The sequence below is a fragment of the Ambystoma mexicanum genome, chromosome 12, assembly GCF_040938575.1.
Source record: "Ambystoma mexicanum isolate Mex_15411 chromosome 12, UKY_AmexF1_1, whole genome shotgun sequence".
NCBI classification, from domain to species: Eukaryota; Metazoa; Chordata; class Amphibia; order Caudata; family Ambystomatidae; genus Ambystoma; species Ambystoma mexicanum.
The window spans coordinates 402,264,586-402,286,229 of NC_090936.1; the positions used below are offsets into that span (position 1 = coordinate 402,264,586).

General features: G+C 44.7%; 1 protein-coding gene across 1 annotated transcript in view; it reads right to left on the reverse strand.

Moving 5' to 3' along the window:
• The window catches only part of TMTC1 (transmembrane O-mannosyltransferase targeting cadherins 1), a 1,779,343-nt gene that overhangs the window by 1,009,318 nt on the left and 748,381 nt on the right, over positions 1 to 21,644 (reverse strand). Inside the window, exon 7 of the mRNA XM_069628531.1 lies at positions 10,172 to 10,275. Within this exon, the coding sequence (XP_069484632.1) occupies positions 10,172 to 10,275 (104 nt within the window). The remainder of the gene's footprint in view (positions 1 to 10,171; positions 10,276 to 21,644) is intronic.

Below are 21,644 nucleotides of genomic sequence, written 5' to 3' on the forward strand. Positions count from 1 at the left end.
TTGTATTTATTGATTTATAAGGCACTTTCTCCTAAAAACAAATCAGTACAAAATAATGCAAAATAATGCACAATCCAGAAGAAGATAACGTTACAGCATGTTAGATAGCAGATTATTTTTAAGATGTGTGGGAAGGAAGATTTCTAATAGATAGTGGCTAGGCATTCCAAACAATGAGAAGGAAGAGATCTAATAGATAGTGGCTAGGCATTCCAAGCAGTGGGAAGGAAGAGATCTAATAGATAGTGGCTAGGCATTCCAAACAGTGGGAAGGAAGAGATCTAATAGATAGTGGCTAGGCATTCCAAACAATGAGAAGGAAGAGATCTAATAGATAGTGGATAGGCATTCCAAACAGTGGGAAGGAAGAGATCTAATAGATAGTGGCTAGGCATTCCAAGCAGTGGGAAGGAAGAGATCTAATAGATAGTGGCTAGGCATTCCAAACGGTGGGAAGGAAGAGATCTAATAGATAGTGGCTAGGCATTCCAAACAGTGGGAAGGAGGAGATCTAATAGATAGTGGCTAGGCATTCCAAACAGTGGGAAGGAGGAGATCTAATAGATACGGGCTGTGCATTCCAAACAGTGGGAAGGAGGAGATCTAATAGATAGGGGCTGTGCATTTCAGGGGCTAAGAGACTGAAGGCGCAAAAACAAGATTGGGCATAGGATGGCCTAGGCACAGACAGCAGAAACTGAGACTGGGAGCAATGGGAACGAGAGAGGACATATAGGCCCTGATTCACAGAACGCTTTCCAATGGGGTTTTGCCATTATAAAACACTTCTGTGAATTAGGCCCATAGAGAAACAAGTGCGCAAAGATGGGGGCAAGCCTATGAAGACATTTAAACATAAAACAGAGAAAGCATAACTTTAAACAAACTTCAAAGTTAACCAGCCAAGAGAGTGAGGAGAAGAAGAAATAGAGGAATGAGGGGGAATACAGCAAAGAGTGGGTGGCAGAATTAGCGGGAATGAAGAGGAGCAACATGGGAAGCAGGATGAGCAACAAGAAGGCAGGAACAGTAGTCTAGATGAGAGAAGACTAGTGCAGTAATAAGAAGTTTGGTGGCGTGGAAAGTGTGAAAGGGATGAGATTCATGAATATTTAAGAGTTGAAAATGACAAGAGAAAGAAATGTTTGAAATATGTTACGAAAAGGAAAGCGAAGAGTCAAAATGGACCTCTAAGTTACTGTCAGAGGAAGCAGAGGCAAGAGAAGCAGGAGGAAAACTAATAGTAGTGGAGTAACGGGAGAGGCAGGAAAGAACAACATTGCGGTCTTTGAAGCATTAAGATGTAAGTAATGTGAGTTCATCCAAGTTTGAACTGAAAGAAAACACTCAGAAAGTGGGGTGACGTTGTTTGCAGTCTAGATGCCGCGGGCCAGAAAGCCAGGGACACAAAAGGACACGCATAAAAGCATGCCATGCTGTGCGCTGGGATTCCGGGGACGTAGTATGCCGAGTGCACATGGGGCCGGAAGGAGGCAGCTGGAGGCCGGACCTGGCAACAGGTAATTGGGGGAGGGTGGACAGGGCACGTGGTGCCACATCGCGGTTGCGGGTTCGGGGCGGAACCCCTGATAGGTACCGGCAGAGGGTTGCTTTCAAAAGGCAGCACCTGCAGAATGAGGACTTTGGTGCTGGAATCCGCAGGTGCAGCCTATTGACATGTATCCAAAACGTGTATCAGAAAAGTGTATCAGAAAAGTGTATCAGAAAAGTGTATCCGAAAAGTGTATCCGAAAAGTGTATCCGAAAAGGAAATGAAGAGTTGAGTCATCTTCATAAAAATGTGACGAAATCACAAAAGAAGAAATAATGGCAGACAGAGGAGAAGAGTATAGTGAAAAAAGAAGAGGTCCATCCCAGAACAGATCCTTGGGGATCTCCATGCGCAAGAGGAAACGAGGGGGACTTTAAGCCATGGATTTTCATGCCAGCACAAATGCTGGAGATCCCTATGGAGTCAGCCTACTTTCTGCACTAGCATAGAGCAGGCAGACCCCATTGAGATCCATTGTACACACTGCTTGCTATGCTTGCATGGCAGGCAGCGTGTACAGTTACAATTAAACACTACCCGATATGCTTGCATGTCGGGCAGGGTTTAATTGCAATTGTGAACACTGCTTACCATGTGCGCATTGTAAGCAATGTTCACAATGATAATTAAAGCATTTCGGGCACCGTTTACTTGTAATTGTGAGCACTGCTTGCAATGTGAGCATGGCAAGTGGTGCTCAGGACTAAAAATAAATGCTGCCTAGCATGTAACCATGCCAGGCAGTGTTTTTTCACTTTGCACAGCAGAGTACAGGGCAAAAGGCTGCATACACACGTCTGCCACATTTGCCGAGCACTTTTGCACTCCACCGTGCAAATGATCAAAAGTTGGTGGCGTGTTGCCATTTACATTGCAGTGCTAACGTAACGGTTTTCCGCCGGCCAATTACATTTAGTAGAGAGTGATCAACCGTAACAAAATTGCCAGAAAGAATAAGTACAATGAGGATAGAAGAACGTTTACAGTGCCTTGCAGATAAAAGGGAATTAGAAAAAGAGAGGAGAAACATTCCTGTGTAGTGGAACAGAAGAAAGCCTGATTGAGTCAGGGGTAGAAGCGAATTTAGATGAAGATAGGATAAGACTTTGCTATAAACTACACATTGCATAATTTTTAGAAAGGGAAGAAGGTAGATAGGACAGTAGTTTGACGGATCAGCAGTGTCTAGCGAAGTTTTTTTCAAGAGTAGCAGAATTACTGCACTCTTAAAATTCACATGAAAAGTGGCAGAAGAAGGGGATAGATTAATAAGAGAAGTTAGGTAAAGTAATGGGAGAGGAAAGAGCTTAGTAATGACGATAGGAGCAAGGGGAGAGGCAGAAGGGTGTGCACAAGCAAGATAAGAAGTATCAGACTCAATATAAGGAAGAAAGAGGGACGAAGATAGATGAGTAGGGACAGAGTACGATAAGATGCTAATAGTTGACAATGAAGATCGTAGCAGCGCAATTTTAGAGATGAAGAAATTAGCAAAGTCAGTAGGCCTGAGAGAAGAACAAAGAGATGGGTCAGGTGACGTGGCAGAAGAATATGATTAAGAAGTTGAACAATGCGTCAGGGGAGAGGAGAATATGGGAGAATGAGGTTAGAGAAAAACATTTTTTTGGCAGTAATCAAAGGCAATAGGACTAGGCACCTGAGCAGGACAGTGGGGATTTACATAGCGACATACGGATATATAGCGACACGATGGATACAGGTGTATATGGGATACAGATATATATTGGGATACAGGTAGATGCAAGCTCATCTACAGTGTGCTTATGATCTACAGTGTACACAGTTTCATCCATCAAATGCACAGGTGCAAGTCTTTACTCAAATACAGTGTTGCATGTTAGATATAACCTGGCAAGCCCAGATCTACCAATAACCCACCAAGGTTTGTCTTCCTTCCCATGTACCTAAAACACTTGTCAGAATGCGTGTTCCTTCGCAGGTTCCACGGGTACCACAAGACTACATAGTACTGAATGCAGAGTACTCATTCTGGGCAGGAGGTCAAACAAGTCCAAGACTGCATTGCAACAGGCGTACATGTCACGCGCTGGAATCTGACGAATACAGTGGAGAAGCATTGGGGAGCTTAATACAGCAAATGCATTTCCCAGAATGCATTATGTCCCACTCATTATGGATGTCTCTGCATGACTATGCTATGCCTCCCGCAGTGTAGCTTCTCAGACGCGATAGTTTGTCCTAGGTCACATTTGCCACGCCTTGGGCAGATTCCACCACAACACTACATATACCAGAATGCAATATCTGGTGCAGTAAAGAAGCGCCCACTCTACCTCTGTGAAAGTGCTCCTCCTCAAATGTAGAGGTCTCAGAATGCACTCTGCCCCTCAAAGTTCAGATCAATACATTTAACTACTTTCCTAGAATGCATTGCAGTTCACTTAATGAAAGTGCCACCTCAAGACTATGAGCCCCAGAAATTCGCCCAGCCAACCACAATACAGGTGGCTTCAATGGACTGCATGACAGGAAGTCAGCTTTACTTAGTTCAGAAGCCCCAAAAACACACAAGCCGACAAATCAATGAAGACACATTGCTGCACTCAGCAAACGGAGCACCCGGGAGCCTACGCTGATCTGAATGCACTATGATTCACTGAGTATAGATATCTCCCACGGACTACATGCCCCAGAATGCACTTTACCTTTCAGATTTAAGTACAAATACCCAAATAAGAATACTTGGCCACAAATAAACCGTTTCTCGCTATTCAAATCCCCTATCAAAAGGGCTGCATGTCCGAAGAATGCTCTGTCTTGTTCAGGACTGAGGTTCCTAACATAATATAGATAATAGAATAAACTTTACCGCACCAAGGACAGACGCCTTAGCCAAACTACCTACTACACACTACCTTTGCAGCATTACATGGCACAGTATGTCCAATGCCTAACAGTCTAGAGAACCACACACATGCTCCAGGCAGTGGTTGAAGTGGTTGTGAGTGGTTGGGAGCGGTGCTCTCTACTTTTATTTTTTAAAGTTTTACTGTTCTTATAGTTTTATTTTTAGAAAGAAACCGTTCTGGAGTGGTTTAGTTTTAAAATAAAAGTGTAGGAGAAGTTGAAAGTTACATTTAAGTGCACTGCACTGAGCATTACCTTAAACAGCAGGTGCGCTTGTGTGGGGGTTTTGTGTTGCGCATGTGGTTGAGGGTAGCGGGGGCAGGCCAGTAGGGAACATAGTTCCACTACTTCTTTTCGTACACTTCGACCACTGGTTCCAGGATAAACTCTGACTTGCACTGATGACCATTTACAAACTTACATGTCCCACATCTAGTTCCTTGCAGATTGTGACATTTCATTGATTTCATTGATCTCTCTCCCTCTCTCCCTCTCTCCCTCTAGGTCTCTGTCTTTCTGTCTCTTACTTTTTGTGTGTGCAAAGCATTGGCAGGTCCATGTTTACTAGAGCCACCCCAACTGTTTCTAAGAGCAGCATGCCCAGAGACAAAACACAGAAAACTTGGAAGGGGGGGGGAATTAGGGGGGGGGAGTGTTTTATGTATGGTTACAAATAGAATAAGAGCCGCAGTGGCAGAGGCATCCCCTTATTGTGCCTAGTTTTCAGGAGGGACATCCCTTTTCATTGCTTGCATCCTGCAGGAATGTCGCCATCACACTGAAGGGGAAATGTCTGTATGGGGGAGTTGAGGGAGATGCGGATAGGCTTTGTGGGGGTTGCTCGGGTTCTAGCAGGGAACTAAGAACCCGCTTGCAGTTTCTACAATTGTTTTCATTGTTTACTTTTTGTTACTTTGGGTTTTAATCCCAGTTCAGGGAGTAGTGATATTGTGAGAGACAAAAAGGTGTGCATTCTTGGCAATTTAAAACTAAATTAATGAATTGCACTAACGTTGCAAACGGGTTCCCTTTAAAATGTTCAAATGTTCATTTCGAATTATTACTTCCAGCATATAGTGTAGTCATAATAAGAAAATGACACTTGTAATAATGAGCAAAGCACATTACCATAAATGATTTTTTGATAGAAGGTTTTCATTCCCAGATGTAACGGAGGATAGCACAGGGGCAACGCGCTGGTCCTGGATGCAAGACCATGCAGGCCAACAAAGGTTCAAATCCTTGGTCTGTGCTTAGAAACTGAACTCAGGTATGGTAATAGGTGTGTAATAAAAATATAATCAAAAAATAAAAATAAATTCTGGTACATTCCTATTGTTTCGTTTAAAAATATACAATTGTAGGTTTGTAGGGGAAGGGGATACATTTGTGGTGGCTTTGCATAAAATCAAAAAGCGTTTTGGGAACATAAGAATAACTAGACATCTTTACATGTGGCAGGTGTTTATCTGTGATGTTTGAATCGAATGCACTCTGGGCTTAGTCCACATTCTATTTCTCTTAACATCGACCCTAAAGTCAAAGTGTGTGTAACCATATATATTGATTTTTATTGTAAATTGGTTAATTACAAACGTACACCACTTTAACATGTAAAACAACCATATATAATACCTTAAACAATTTCATAACAATAATACATATTTAAAATCCATGCTTACAATACACAGTTACAACCACAATCAACTTAATTCAATTCTGAACACTTAAACAGTTCATTCTGAGATCATCAAATTAATTTCCTACAAAATACAGCATTAATAAAAATCCTTCTGATTTATGACTCAACAGCGTCGTTCCCTATTTCGTTTCATTTTTAATGGTTTCACCACTTTCTTTCATATAGCAGATTTTAATAATTTTCAAAATAATCACTGCTGCAATCACCAAAGAGGCAGTCGAGGCTTGGGTAAAATATCTCTAAAAATGGTCTGTATTGAGTGGCTCTGTGGAATGGGTGACTTTACCAAAGAATGCATCTCCTAACTTCTGCAGAGCACCGCGCTCTCTCATTAGATGCTTAAATTGTCTGTATTGAGTGGCTCCGTGGAATGGGTGACTTTACCAAAGAATGCATCTCCTAACTTCTGCAGAGCACCACGCTCTATCATTAGATGCTTAAATTGTCTGTATTGAGTGGCTCCGTGGAATGGGTGACTTTACCAAAGAATGCATCTCCTAACTTCTGCAGGGCACCACGCTCTATCATTAGATGCTTAAATTGTCTGTATTGAGTGGCTCCGTGGAATGGGTGACTTTACCAAAGAATGCATCTCCTAACTTCTGCAGAGCACCACGCTCTATCATTAGATGCTTAAATTGTCTGTATTGAGTGGCTCCGTGGAATGGGTGACTTTACCAAAGAATGCATCTCCTAACGTCTGCAGAGCACCACGCTCTATCCTTAGATGCTTAAATGATCTGTATTGAGTGGCTCCGTGGAATGGGTGACTTTACCAAAGAATGCATCTCCTAACTTCTGCAGAGCACCACGCTCTATCATTAGATGCTTAAATTGTCTGTATTGAGTGGCTCCGTGGAATGGGTGACTTTACCAAAGAATGCATCTCCTAACTTCTGCAGAGCACCACGCTCTATCATTAGATGCTTAAATTGTCTGTATTGAGTGGCTCCGTGGAATGGGTGACTTTACCAAAGAATGCATCTCCTAACTTCTGCAGAGCACCACGCTCTATCATTAGATGCTTAAATTGTCTGTATTGAGTGGCTCCGTGGAATGGGTGACTTTACCAAAGAATGCATCTCCTAACGTCTGCAGAGCACCACGCTCTATCATTAGATGCTTAAATGATCTGTATTGAGTGGCTCCGTGGAATGGGTGACTTTACCAAAGAATGCATCTCCTAACTTCTGCAGAGCACCACTCTCGATCATTAGATGCTTAAGAGATTCTACCATTGCTCCACAAAATCGACACTGCGCTGAATCTTGTGTGCCTCGTACCCGATGAATCTCTATAGTTGGGAGCAGGTTAAATCGAAACCTTAAGAAGATGTCTCCATATCGACTGTCGGGGGACTGTTTCAGATATTTTGTGAGTTCCCATTTTTTTTACATTCGCTGTTCATATCCTTGGTTAGACTATACTGCATCCTTTTATCGCAGGTCACAATCCAGTCTATTTCTTTAATGTTCTGCTTTACTTGACCTGGGTTTGTACACAATCGTGCTAAGGTGAGCTCATATTGATCTATTATGAGTTTGCATTTCCATTTAAAAGGTTTAAATTGGCCTCCCTCGTCTCCAATTGCTATTTGACTCTCCAGTAAGCTATGAATCGTGTTCTTCCCACCAACTAATAACTTCCGATACAGAAAAATGGTTCTTACCTGAACTATCGCTATGTAACCATATATTCTAAATCAATCAGCCTCAGCATTTAGTTGTGATGATAAAATGGCTGTGACATCTGTCACTTCATTGCGGCCAAGGGCTGTCCTGGTTCTGTTTGCATGAGATAATATTTCCTCTACCATATGAAGAGATCCTGGCTGGGTTTGAGAGTCTGAGAATGTTGCATGCACTGTCCCCAAAACACAAACAGCTTTAGAGAAATATATATGTAGCTCTCTCTCTCTCTCTCTCTCTCTCTCTCTCTCTCTCTCTCTCTCTCTCTCTCTCTCTTCTCTCTCTCACATAGAGCATTCGATTGTATATGTCTAAACGATAAGATCCGTGATTATTGGTAATATTACAACTAACAAGTACTTGAAAATAGACCGTTCTGGCAAATCCCACTGACTGTGTGAGAGTATGATTCACGCACTAAGGAACATTTGATGTTACTGTAATGATCTCCAGTGTTCAAGCATGTTTGATATGATATATGATATTTTATTTATATTGCGCTCGTACACAAGTGTTTCAGAGCGCGATAAGGCAAGGGAGGGGAACAGAGGAGAACAAACAACGATCTTACTAGGCCCAGTGACATTGAGAACGCACAAGTGCATGGGAAAGCGAAAGGGGAAAAGTGCGTAGAAAGGGGGAGAAGTGGAAAGTGTGGAGCAGAGGAGAAACAGACAAATAATAATAAATACATTAACTAAATAAATAATAAAGGCAATAAACGCTGGTAGTGCAGAGAGAGAAACGGATCAGCAGGGGAGGAGGAGGCGAAGGCAGAAGCAAAGAGGAAGGTCTTGAGCTGCTTCCGGAATGGAGATGGTTCTCCTCAAGTTTCAGAGTGGCAGGGAGGCTGTTCCAAAGGGAGGCCCCAGCCGAAGACAGATCTCTACCCCCAGCTTGTTTCTTTGAAAAATGACTGACCTTGAGGGAGTTAGAGGTAGAGGAGCAAAGAGCTTGAAATGGGAGGTATTTACAGAGGGATCGTTGAATGTATTTTGGACCCAGGCCCAATTTGAATTAGAACTTGGAGATCTGACAAGCTGTTACATCTCTCCAAGGTACTGTAAAAAGAACACGTCACATCCCAGGGCTTTGCAGTAGTACAGAGCCGAGGGATATGCCCCTGATGCTGCCCAGCACTGCCAGCCGTGTGATTGGCACTCTGCAGCTCAAGCATCATCAGATATAGAGCTGCTTGTAGGGGATTGGGACATAGCCAAAACAGTGTTCATTGGACAGAACTTGAATGGCAAGCCCTGTTGTAGTGCAAGTGCAGCCTCTTCACGGTAAAGTGCCGGTAATGCCCAGAGCAGAGAAGTAGGACGAAGTGCTTTTACAGCCCCGTTAAAAGTAGTCAAGGTGGCCTTTCTTCCTTCTTGTACAGTCAAAATAACTTTAAAAAAGGTGTACAATAACAATCAATGCATGAATGAGTCTTCTTTAGAATCACTTACATTAGTATTCACTTTTTGCCCCTTGAGCTGCCAGCGGAAGGGTAGGTGATAAAGGGGTGGGGGGAGCAACAGCGCGCAAAGTCACAAGCGGACCAGCGTATCTGGACCCTATCTTTTACCCACTCAAGTGCTGTCCGAACTATTGAAAATGGCAAAATAAGACTGCATGCAAAGGTCGGATATGCTAAATAAAATGTCCGTGTTGTGTTTTCATTAAATGGAAGTGACGCAAGCACACTGAGACTGTCAGAAAAACGCTGTGGGAATCTGCACAATCTTAAGCCAATGGTAACTGGGACCTCGTTATCACTTCTGAAATATCAAAACATGTTTCTTCTTTTTGTCACAGGGTTTCTCTATCATGAAATTGTCTGAAAATAAATTGAAAACATGGCAACATCAAACCCCAATCCACTGAAGTCAGGAGTCTGCTAATAGCAACAAAAGCAGGTGAATACAAGCAGCAGTGTGCCTCCGGTCATGCTGTGCTCAAGCATGAACAAAAGCAGGTGAATACAAGCAGCAGCGTGCCTCCGGTCATGCTGTGCTCAAGCATGAACAAAAGCAGGTGAATACAAGCAGCAGCGTGCCTCCGGTCATGCTGTGCTCAAGCATGAACAAAAGCAGGTGAATACAAGCAGCAGCGTGCCTCCGGTCATGCTGTGCTCAAGCATGAACAAAAGCAGGTGAATACAAGCAGCAGCGTGCCTCCGGTCATGCTGTGCTCAAGCATGAACAAAAGCAGGTGAATACAAGCAGCAGCGTGCCTCCGGTCATGCTGTGCTCAAGCATGAACAAAAGCAGGTGAATACAAGCAGCAGCGTGCCTCCGGTCATGACCAATAACAGGGTATACTTTCTGGCTAATAGGTTGGCATTTACTGTACCTGGTGAGGATGAAAGGTGAGAAGGATGCCGGATTGTCTTGCTCTGAGAACAATGGCATGGTTCCTCCCATTATCCGGAAACGGAAATATAACACCAGAGCCACCTGCAGCAGAGAGAGAAATGGGGCACTCCTTTAAACAAAGGTTTCATTGACTGTAAACAACCGCATACATAGCTCTCACTCTATTGCTTTCAGAAGACAAAAAAAACTCTACAGCACATGCCTACACTTGTAATAAAGAAATGCATGGAACAATGTTTAACAACGATAACACCTGGAGTGCTGACCGAAGCTCAGCCCCCAAGGTAGGTAATAGTATCAAGAGGGGTTTGATTTAACATCAGAACTACAGCTGCGTTTCGAAAATGTTCCTATCTTTAGACAGTTAAACAGAGAAACTCCTTCTCTAGTGTACTAGTGTACTAGTGTATCTTTTAAGGTCAATTCTGGGGAGACAGTTCAGTGTCGATCAAAGGAGTAGTATATATGAGGTTACCCAGCAATAGTCTCTTTCTGAGGCTTACATCTGTTTAGATGCACATACTGTGCATATGCTGCATGACGTTTGGTCTGTAGTATTACATGTTGTGTACTTGCAGTCTCGGGAGGATAGCTCAGGGACAACGTGCTCGCCTTGGAAGCAAGACGACACGGAGCACCACAGGTTCGATCCCTGGATCCGCACTTAGAAACCTCTGGGCATTAAGCACGTTAAAAATATCATATCAAAGTGAAAGGCCGTAAACAGGGACACTACTTACACTATCCCTAACCTACGTGTGCCGGTACCTATGAGGCTTCACTCGTCAAGTCCTTCAGATTGTTTGTTTTTCTTCCGTTTTGTAAGAATGAGTGAGAAGTAAAGGCAGACCAGTAAGTTCGATGCCATGGAGCCTCTATTTGGGGAAGGTCTGTGGGTAAATTTACAAGTTACAGAAAGGCTATGCCTGTATAAGTAACATCTGTCTCCTGAGGATTGTACATTTATTTACATTCACATTGTATGCATAGGTCAGTGAACCGTGTACTATTCTAGTGGTGGGTGAATGGAAGCAACAATGCAATACTGCTTGTCCCATCCATGAGTCAACCGATATCTGTTTGCCAAGGCAAACACACGTTTCATACGCGTGTGAACAGAGCTCGATGTTGCAGCCTTGCAAATAGCATGTGTGTATGCAGCACACTTTCCAAAGAGCAATGCTTCTACCTCTCCTGACCGCCTGACCTATGGCACAAGAGAAAAAGAAGCAGCAGCATTGTTCTGTCCATGTCAAACATGAGCCCTCTGAGCCTATCACGTCTATGCAGTGCTTTTTCGCCTGTGCAAACGGACGTTTGGAAAAAAGCTGGGCCTTCAATGGATTAGTTTACATGGAACTTTGGGATAAACTTGGGTGAGACGTGGAAATGTGTCCAGACAACCACTTGGTCTCAGTGAATTCCCACAAAGGACATATCGACTGAGAAAGCCGGAAGTGCACTAACTCTGAATAGATGCGATGGCTATTACAATGGTTACTCTATAAGTAAGAGACGTGGGGTCAAACAGGGCACCCATAAGTATTACTGGGCTAAGATCCCAGCCATGCACTGGGAGAGCCACTGCGGGATACATGCGCTGATGCCTTCCATACAAGCTTCTCCACCAAGACACCTTGTGTTTCAAGTCGGTGTACATAGCTAATCCTGCCAAATGCACTATGGGTAAGCTGCAAACCAGCCTGTAGTCTAGTAAGTTCAGCAGGTAAGTTTCAGTGGGATTGATACTACATGCATTGCACCAGATAACACACAATGTCCAGGTTGCAGGTTCTTCACATAGTATGTCCACACAATTTTGGGGCAAAGTTCGATGGCCACATTATATGAGCAAAGGACCATGCTGCTAGGCTGTTTGTGGATTGTGATACATTATCTGCTGGCTCTGCTATGTTAACAGGTTGTGAACCAGACAAAGCTTTATTGACATGAGCAGGACATAAGGATAGCAGGCTTGCCATGCCCATGTGGGGGAAATGAGGATTAATGTGCGCTTCTCCTGACGCAATTTGGGCAACACCCTGTGCAGTAAAGAGTGTTAGGGGAAAATTGTATGCAAATATCCCAGACAAAGTTATCCATAGACGTTTGCCCCATGTCCTTGGTTCTGGGTACCTGGACGCATAGTTAGGGCATTTTGCATTTGCGCTTGTTGCAAATAAGTCTGTTTAGTTCCCACTGCGCATGGAGTGTCTGTTTAGGACTGTGGCACACAGCTGATTTGATATCCAGCAGTTTCTGTTCCACCTACAACGCTCTTAAATAAGCCATTCTCTTCCAACTGGTCTTCCTTGTTGTTCGCCTTTACCCGGTCTCACAAGGTGTCAAGCAAGTCTTTCACTATTGCTTGCATGTCGGGTCATAAAGCACCATGAGGGTTACAGCATTAGCTATCCACAGGCTACAGTGCACTGAAGTTGCCATCTTGCAGCCCAGAGAATACATTTAATGTACTCTTCTTGTCAGAGGGTAACTCATCTCAGAGAGGTGCATCAGCCTTCTTTCTAGCTTTAGTGACCACTGAGGTGTCCAGAGAAAGCGGACCGTTTAGATGGGCTGGATCTGATGGAGAAGGTTTATATTTCTTTAATTTCTAGACATGTACTGGCCGACTAGAAGCAGGAATCTGAAATGACAACTTTGTTTGGCACTTTACAGAATCCCCAAAAAAAGTTCGACAGTGCTCAATGAAGGGCAGCTCCTCTTGGCTTTCTTCTATGAAATCCTTTTCTTCCTCTTGTTTTTGTGTTTTAATCATAAATAGGGGAGCTGCCTAACTGCATTGGCCCTCCATGGGGGAAGTAGTTCCTTTCATGCAGGGAGTCCATTGGGTATTCCTCTGTTGATGGCTCTTCTAAGTCAATGCCCTCAATGAGGGCACCTGGGAGCTTTACTGGTACCTCTGAAAGTGTCTCAAAAGGAAGCTAATGCTTTCTTTGTTCCCATCATTCCCTTTCTTCGTGCAGGAACGTGTTTATTTTTGACATTGTCTCTGGAAATATAAGTTGTTCCTGGGACCGCCTCCAAATTTGTGTGGGCCATAAGGGTCAAACTCCTCCACTTCCTCTATTTCTTTTGACCCATCTCCTTCCTCCTCTTCCTCTTCAGAGGAATCTGTTTCCTGGAACCCTTTAGCATGCAGTGCTGTTGCTGTCAAAAGTCTCAATTGTCCAGGGATATCCAGCATCCACTGTGGCACTGGGTTTGTAATCAAAGATGTCGGCATGAAAGATACTTTATGTGGGGTCTCATAGCGTGACGGTATTTGGGAGGTTGACTTGCCCTTTTGTCCACTAAGCATTTTGGCGTGCTTGCTTGTCACCTTACTAGGCTTTAATCTCCCTCCTCCTACCCAGGGAACCAATAGTCAAGGTTTTAGGAGTCTCCATACCTTGTTTCACTGGGGCCATATGCTGACCATCATTGACAGCTGAGGTTTTGCTCAACTTGGAAACCTGTTTAGCGGTGATCCCTGAGCATTCAGCGATATCCTTACAAGGTATCAGAGACTGCTTAGTGCCATGTTGTGATGGTCTCTTAGCCCGCTTGGGGCCATATTTTGGCATCAACCCAAAGGTTTGGTGCCATGTTTGGGGGACAAGGTATTGGTGCCGGGGGCAGGTATTTATGCGTTTACGTGGCCGGTATGTTTGGTGGAAGTTGTGGCTTGTTTATGGTGTGCAGTCTTGAGTTTGTCATGACAGGTCTCCTGGACCCAACGTTTGGCGGACCCTAGAGAGCAGGGGCTGACTGAAGGAGCCACTGAGGCTCCCTTCATTGATGGCTCTTCAGGGTCCAATGAGACGCCTTCTCCCGACTAATCATCATTTACCACCTCTTTGGTGGATGGCGGCCTAAAGGGGTATGGCGTCTCCGCCTCAGTAGTACGCACTGTCCTTCTCTTGACTCTTTGGTTTAAATCTTTTGCACACTGGACAGTCAGCTTCAGCGTGGTCCCGAGACTAGTAATGATCACAAACTCTGTGTATATCCTGCTGGGAAACTTAGCATTGCACTTGAGAGAATTTCAAGGGTGTTTTTGCGATATGGTGAAAGAGAGTGAATAGGAATATGAGGGGAATAAAACGCATTCTCAACCTGAGGTAAAAAATCACTGTCCCTACTACATGCTGGGGTGCAGTTCTACCTGTCCACACTCGTGCTCAAAATCTCAGAGTCAATTTGAGGTCATAAATGATTGTTGCTGTTCATATATACATATCTGTGCGGAGTGGATAACTCCAGAAGCTGTTTTGAAGGGATCACAGTAAAGTACATTTAGAGTTTCAACGTCATTGAAGAATGGCAAGGCGGAGACGGAACCGTATACAAGCAGAGCATTTTAACAGGTGGCATTTAGCCATTATACGATTCACAGGTATCATAGGGCAGCGGCTTGATCATGTGAAATATGCTACTGCACGTGTGTTATAATGAGAGATGCTGCCCCAGCTCCCTTATCAGAAGAACATATAGTTAAGTCTTAGCACCTGGGAATGGATGGAAATTCCAGGCATTGGGTGCCTGGCAGCCCGCCTTAATATCCAGAGCAAAGCAGGGGCATTAAAGAGAGCCTCGGCCACCTAACATCTAGGAATGTCATCCACCCTTGGGGGCTAAAGAAATTAGCACCCGGGAGAGGTCAATCTGACTCCGCCTGCCGAAAAGAAGCGTACAGGTTGACCACAGCGTCCCCTCTGCACTATGCATCTGAGGAAACCTCGCCATGCTCGGGGATGCCACATTTGGAGAAGGGGAGTCTTCCCTCAGCTCTGCGTTGCTAAGGTGGGAAGTGCTTCCTGAGGGAAGGCACAGCCGGAGTATCTGACGCCCTGACACAACAGATGTGGCATTGCAGAGAAAGATCCTGGCAGATGGGGTTGCAGGGGAAAATTGGCCAAACCACTGCCATCCTACCTATAGACACAAGGTCAGTGGGAGTAGAGTAAAAAAAAAACAGCTGGGAAAGGCAGAACTAGACCAGGACAGGAGCCTTATGCTTGGCCCAGCCGGTGCAAAACAAAGATTGTGAGCACCTATTAGCTGAAAGTGGCAGGAATTTGCTCTGAATCCTCATCCCTAATTGGTTAAACCCAAAGGAATGTTCCATCCAGAGTGATACATATATTCATAATTTTCTGTATCATGCTTACATCTCTAGAAGCGGTTCCTAAGCACTAACAGTGAGATGCGATTGACATCAGAACCTCATTGCAGAAGGACACTTTAGTGTCAAATCTGAGCTAAAATGATTCACATACCAAAAGGAATTGTTTGAGGTCATGATCAAGATCGTACCGTGTTGGAACATGTGAAGCTGGAGTTCATTAAATGTCCAAAGGGTTTAAGCTATCTAATATGCCTTCTAAATACCGATCCACGTCAGTTTTCTTTGAGCGTATTCCTTATTTTTTACTCTTGTGAGAAGGAACAATAGGGCAGATGCATGCAGAGCCATTGGGTAACAGACAATGCAGGATGATGTGGTGACTGATCCTATCCGTGGACCAGAAGAGGTAAAATTACTAGAGATCTCCAAGACAAGTTTCCAGTTCTGTTGGCGAGATCAGGAAAAAACTCTGGCATGGACGACAGGAGGTTATCTGCTCACCCTACACAGCTTAGAATGGAGTTAGCAGTAAACTAGAGGAAACCACACAATGTGTGTGACTCAGTTCCCAAGCTGATAATCATGCGTGCCGGGAATGCAGGGTTGATTGCGGTCAAAGCGGACAACGGCACCTGTTGGGTGGGCAGAATCATTGAGCCATATGCGTCATTCTGGGGGGAGATCGGCTGAGAACTTCTGTGGTAGATTAAGCTGACCTGGCCTCATAATGAGGAGCTTGTTGGCAGTTCCATTGCTGGTGTATTCCGGTTGTCCAGTGGCAACTTGAGGTATGCCTGCAGCTACAGAATTGAGTATTTGGATTAGTAAGCCTGGCTAAAATGTCAGCTGATCATCCTGATCATCATTTCTTACATAGGCTAACAATTGCTGATAAAGTGTGTGATGATGAGGCGAAGTACATGTGCAAAAAAGAGGACGTGCATTTTCTTGCCAATCCATAATGCAACAAGAGCCCTGAATACATTATCTACCACAACAAGGTCCACATGCAAAATGCATGGCCTTCGCCACTTTGCTTCCACCTCTGCCATTTCCCAGATATCATCTCCCCTGCAGCTTCTGCCCTGAAATTCCTTCATGCACAAGATGGTCCATTGCTAAACTGCATAAACCTGCATCCACCTGCTTCCCCCTTACATTGTTCCAGAAGCCTCTTCTCTGGTAGAGAAAGGAGAGGGTGCCTAGTGCGCTGTGAGGACCATGTAGTCAATGGTCTAAACACTGGTCCACGTGTCCATGGTGAAGTAGGTATTTTGGCACTCTGACTGCTGTAGTACCCACTCCACCATGGCCAAAACCTTGTTCTACAATCTAGGGAGACAACAATGGCTGGGATGTTCTCATCAGTAATCACCTTTTCTTAAAAACTGCTGAAATCCAGGGTTTTTTCTACAAAAGAATAGGACAACAGTTCTGTTGCCAACATTAAAGCCAGGTTAGCATCAAGCACCTATCATGTGAGCTGTGATATTTATTGTACATGCAAACATTTTCACAACACTCCTGTGCATCACTGGAGCACTAGAGATAGGGCTTAGTGTCATTAGAAATGACACAGCTGCACTACTTTCAGCATTATTTGTGTGGAATGGGAGTGTAACAATGCTTGTCTGGTATTATGGGGAAGGATGCACTTCACATCTTTTGACATCATCCCATGTCTGAGCATGGTGTTGCAGCATATGTGACGGTGCAGATGTGGCACCAAAGTTGGTCTCCACCTTTTCTTGGCACGCCATTTCCTGGCAGAAGGTGCAAAAGACCATACTCTGTTGCTATTTAATCTGTGTGACGTACTGCCACACTTGATTTTTGGTGTGGGCTATTAACACATTGGCTGGGCTCAACTATGCAGAATGGTGGTGGCAGGAGTGACATTTGTGGTAGGATGAGTAGCCTGAATCTAACATGAGGGGATGTGGACACCTCTCAGCCTGGGGTGGGAGGCCTACCAGGGTGGAAGCCATAGCCAATCCTACCCCATAAGGGGGAGGCTGCAGTTCGTAGGCCCCAGTCCCAAACCCTTCCCTTTGTGGCTGCATGAATGTGAAGAGTGCCATCTTTTCTTGCTCAACACGTATCACCCAAGGTGCTGCAGGCTAATTTCCTTTTGTTTTTCACTTAAACTTCAAGTACCAGCAGACAAAGTGGCAGCAGAACCAAAACACTACCACAGCTAGCAAGAAGCCATAGAGAAGCAGCTACAGTGGTCTTGTGTCTCCAGAGTCATGCGCAGAACAGACTGGAAAAATACTCCAATCTGGAGCCAGCATGCAGAGCTGGCCACTTTGCACACCAGCTGTGCAAACAGTATTACCAGCAACAACCACCCAAAGTGGTTCTTTCAACTCCCCGTTAAAGACAGCACATCAAACGCTCCTCATGCAAACTGCATACTCACCCATAGCAGGACTTCCGAACGGGCCCCACCGAAAACCAGGCAACAGAATACCAAGGACTAACAACAAACTGGGACACTTACCATCAATGTGGAGGCCCACCATCGACAAGACCAGGCGGACCCACGTACCGAGAGGGGGCCGGGCTTTTGTCCCTTCTGATTGGTTCTGATCCCTTTAACCCAGCCCCTGAAGAAGGGGAAGATAACAGTTCACCCAGGCAAACAGAGAAAGGGGATACCAAAGTGAAAGAGAAAGAGGAGGGAACAAAGGTAACTGGGGAAACGGAAAGGCGTGGGTTGTTTGGGTGGGCTAAGAGGAGGGGGAGGCCGAACAAGATATTAGGCAGAAGGATGCTGCAGATGGGCATGGGGGCAGGTTATTCAGGCAGTCTGCAAGGTGAGGTATTGGTTGGTGAGAGAAAGTGGTACTTGGGTTTGATTGAGCGTTGAGAGAATGGGGAGTGAATGGGAGGGTGACTGGGGAAAGTGAAAGGAGAGTGAGTGAGGGAGAAGTTGTGGATGGAGTAGTAGCAGCAGTGTGGAGAAGGGTATGGTAGTAGTGTGAAGGAGAGAATAGTAGCGTGGAGGAGAGTGGAGAAGCAATGTGGAGGAGGGATTAATAGGTGGGAGGAAGGAGTGGTAGTAGTTTATAGAGGGGAGTAGTAGTGAGTAGAGGGAAGAGAGAGAATAGTAAAGAGTAAGATCAGAGGGTGGAGAGGGTGGAGGCAGAACATAGAGAGAGCAACATCAGAGGGACAGGGGACGACGTGTCAGGAAGAGAGAAGAGACCGTGAGTGGAGTAGTAGAGAGAATGGGGTAGGAGGAGACAAGGGAGTGTGTCAGCTAGATCTAGGGAGAGGAATAACAGTCTGTGTAATGGTAAAACCAAGTGGGGCCTTAGTGTCTGAAAGGCATCAAATACACAACCTATGCCATTAGGGCAGGTACCCCTAGAATGGCCCCTAAGGGAGATTAGACTGATAAGGCGATTAGACTTTAGGCAATCACCTTGTGCTAGTCATTTTTTAGCTAGAAGGGGTTACAGATTTCTAGTGAGTGACGAGCATGGAGTTGAGGGGCACCTGGTCTAGAGAGGGACCAGCAATCCTTAGGTTAAATAGAGAATGGTGGCCCTTAGAGCCCCTCTCCTACAAAATACAAATACAAACCCTTGAACTATCCTTGGGAGTTGGTGTGTTCTTGAGATCATCTGTGACATATTATAGCTGTCATGCGATGAGGTGTTCTACTTTCTGATCTGTGACAGGAAGTTGTTTCTGGAAGGGACTATACACTGGTGGGGATGAGCTTCTATAACTACATCTGCCTCTGTGGTGGCATTTTCCTCCTCATCCTCCACCTCTGTATCACTGCTTTCTGGCAGCAACTCACATTCCTGCCTGGACTCTTATGGATTATGATATTTATTTTGATCATCATCCTTGCACCATCGTCATTATTGTCTGATTTATCACTGGATGGGAGTAGAGGAACTATACTCAACACATTTTCAATCTCCCCATGCTGTTCAACTACACTGTGTGCTCTTCTTTCCTGATCTTTACTAGATCTTTACTCTACCCTTTCTGACCTTGAGACAGTGGATGCAACTGAAAATGCAACCGTCGCTATTGGTCTCGGTGGATGTTCATCCGGGTGCAGTATTCAGGCATGTACTTGAACCGGTGCATGTACTCCAGAGAAATTTATGAGGTGAAATTTATGATTGATGATACCTAAAATTGAACATGGCACATTCTGGCACCCCAAGTGCATGCTGCAAGTGCTGCTGCTCATGTGAAAAGATAATAAACACCATGTCTTCCCCTGCACTCCATATCATTTGGGTGCTTCACACATGTGTAGATCAATCGCTGAATGGCATCTAAGAACTCCCTGAATCTCTGGTTCTTTTTACCACTAATATCATCTGAGTGTGTGCCTCCCCTAAGCTGTTGTTGGACATTCCCTGCTCCTTCTCCTCTATCCAAGTGTTACACATTGGCACGTGTTTCATTAAATTATTTTAACAGATAAACAGCGTATGTCTCGCCCAAACTGTCCTCATGGATTCTCTGCTCCTCCTCCTCCGCCCGATTGTCACACGATGGCACCTCTGTCATTCACCCACTTCAAGATATGGATATTGAATGGTCTTTCCCACATCCCTAAACCTCTGCTACTTTCTGCCATAAATACCAAATAAGGACTGTTTTTCCACACTGATACTACCAACAGCACACACACTCTCTTGCGCTCTCCCTCTCCATCCACTAACTAACCCTACCAAACTCATGAACAGATAATTTGGATTAGCTCCTCTGGGGAAACCTTCACACAGATGAAGAGTTCATGTTGTTCTCTGCCCCCATCAGGAATGTAACACCTTAATTAGACATGTCACCGACAAATGACTTAGCAGAGTTGTTTCTCAAGAGTGGAATGCGTGGAATAGTCAGTTCAATACATTTGTATGAAGCTTTGGTCTTGTCAGAACTATGCATCTATGGAACTAGAGGATGGGGCCAATACATGTCCATTGGCACTCTCGAATAATATATAACAGATCATGCACCCCTTTAATGGCTAGTGAGGAATAAAGAAAACAATCCAAGACTCTTGGGATGGTTTCTCACCTTCCAGCCTAACACATATATGGTTCTAAAAAAGAAGGGCGGCTTATAAGCCAACGCTGATTTTGTCTGTAGGATTTCCATAGATACACCTGGGAGAGCACTGAAGAAGGGAGGAGATATTTGCAAAGGTCCCCAGCCTGTGTTTGGGGGTGATGGATGGGGTTGTCACAGGATTTGGATGCCACCACCCACGTTGTGATGCTAGGCCCATAGGAAGTGCACAGGGGATCCCCTGGACCACTCTGCCTTGCCTAAGAATAATATCAGGGTTTTATCTCATAAGCCCCACTAGAAGTGACTTGTCCTTTTATGGGGTTCTCTAAGAGGCATTATTGACTGGAGTGCTAATATACCATTATGGTCTAGAGACAGGTGAAGCAACCCAGGGGAGAAACATTTTTACCAAGATCCTACATTTACAAAGTATCCATGCCTAGATGTGTCAGAGGTGCTGGGCAGGTCCAGGTGCTGCTAGAGAGAAAGTGAGAGAGAGAAAGAGAGAGAGACACACACACACACAGAACTTGTGGACGGTCCACTCAGTGGCATCCATGGTCAATTCAAAATTGAGAGTGAGCTAGAAGAACAAGTTACTTTCTTACCTGGTAACGTTCTTTCGATGGGATTTTCCGACAACGTATTCCATATCTATGACAGGTAATCACCACAGCTGTGCTGCTTGGGAAACATGTCTGCGTCTGCGTCCTGCGTCGATCACGTCGCTACGCTGTCCTCGAGGGCTCCCGTCGAGCCAACGTCACCGGATGTTATAAGTAGGACAAACGACGCACGTAGCCTCAGTAGTAGTTTTTTCCCAGAACGTGTGGCATCAATCTTCTGCCAGTATGACCACAGAAAGCCTTGTAGAAACGTAAGCTGCAATCGCATAAGAAATTCTGTAGCGGGACAGGCAGGGAGGGTACAATATGGAATACGTCTTCGGAACATCCCATCGAAAGAACGTTACCAGGTAAGAAAGTAACTTGTTCTTCGAGGGGATTGGTTCCTCTGACGTATTCCATATCTGACAGACTCCCAAAGCAGTACCAACGTATGGAGGAGGGAAAAGAATTTAGAATTTAGACATTTAGAATACCCAATTAAATTGCAGAATAAAGGACCGCCTTACCAAAGGCCAGATCCTGCCCATGGATAGAAACTAGGGAGTAGTGTCTTCCAAAAGTATGGACCGAAACCCATGTGGCTGCTTCGCGAATGTTACGAATGGGAACACCCCTCTGCAGAGCAGTAGAGGCAGCCA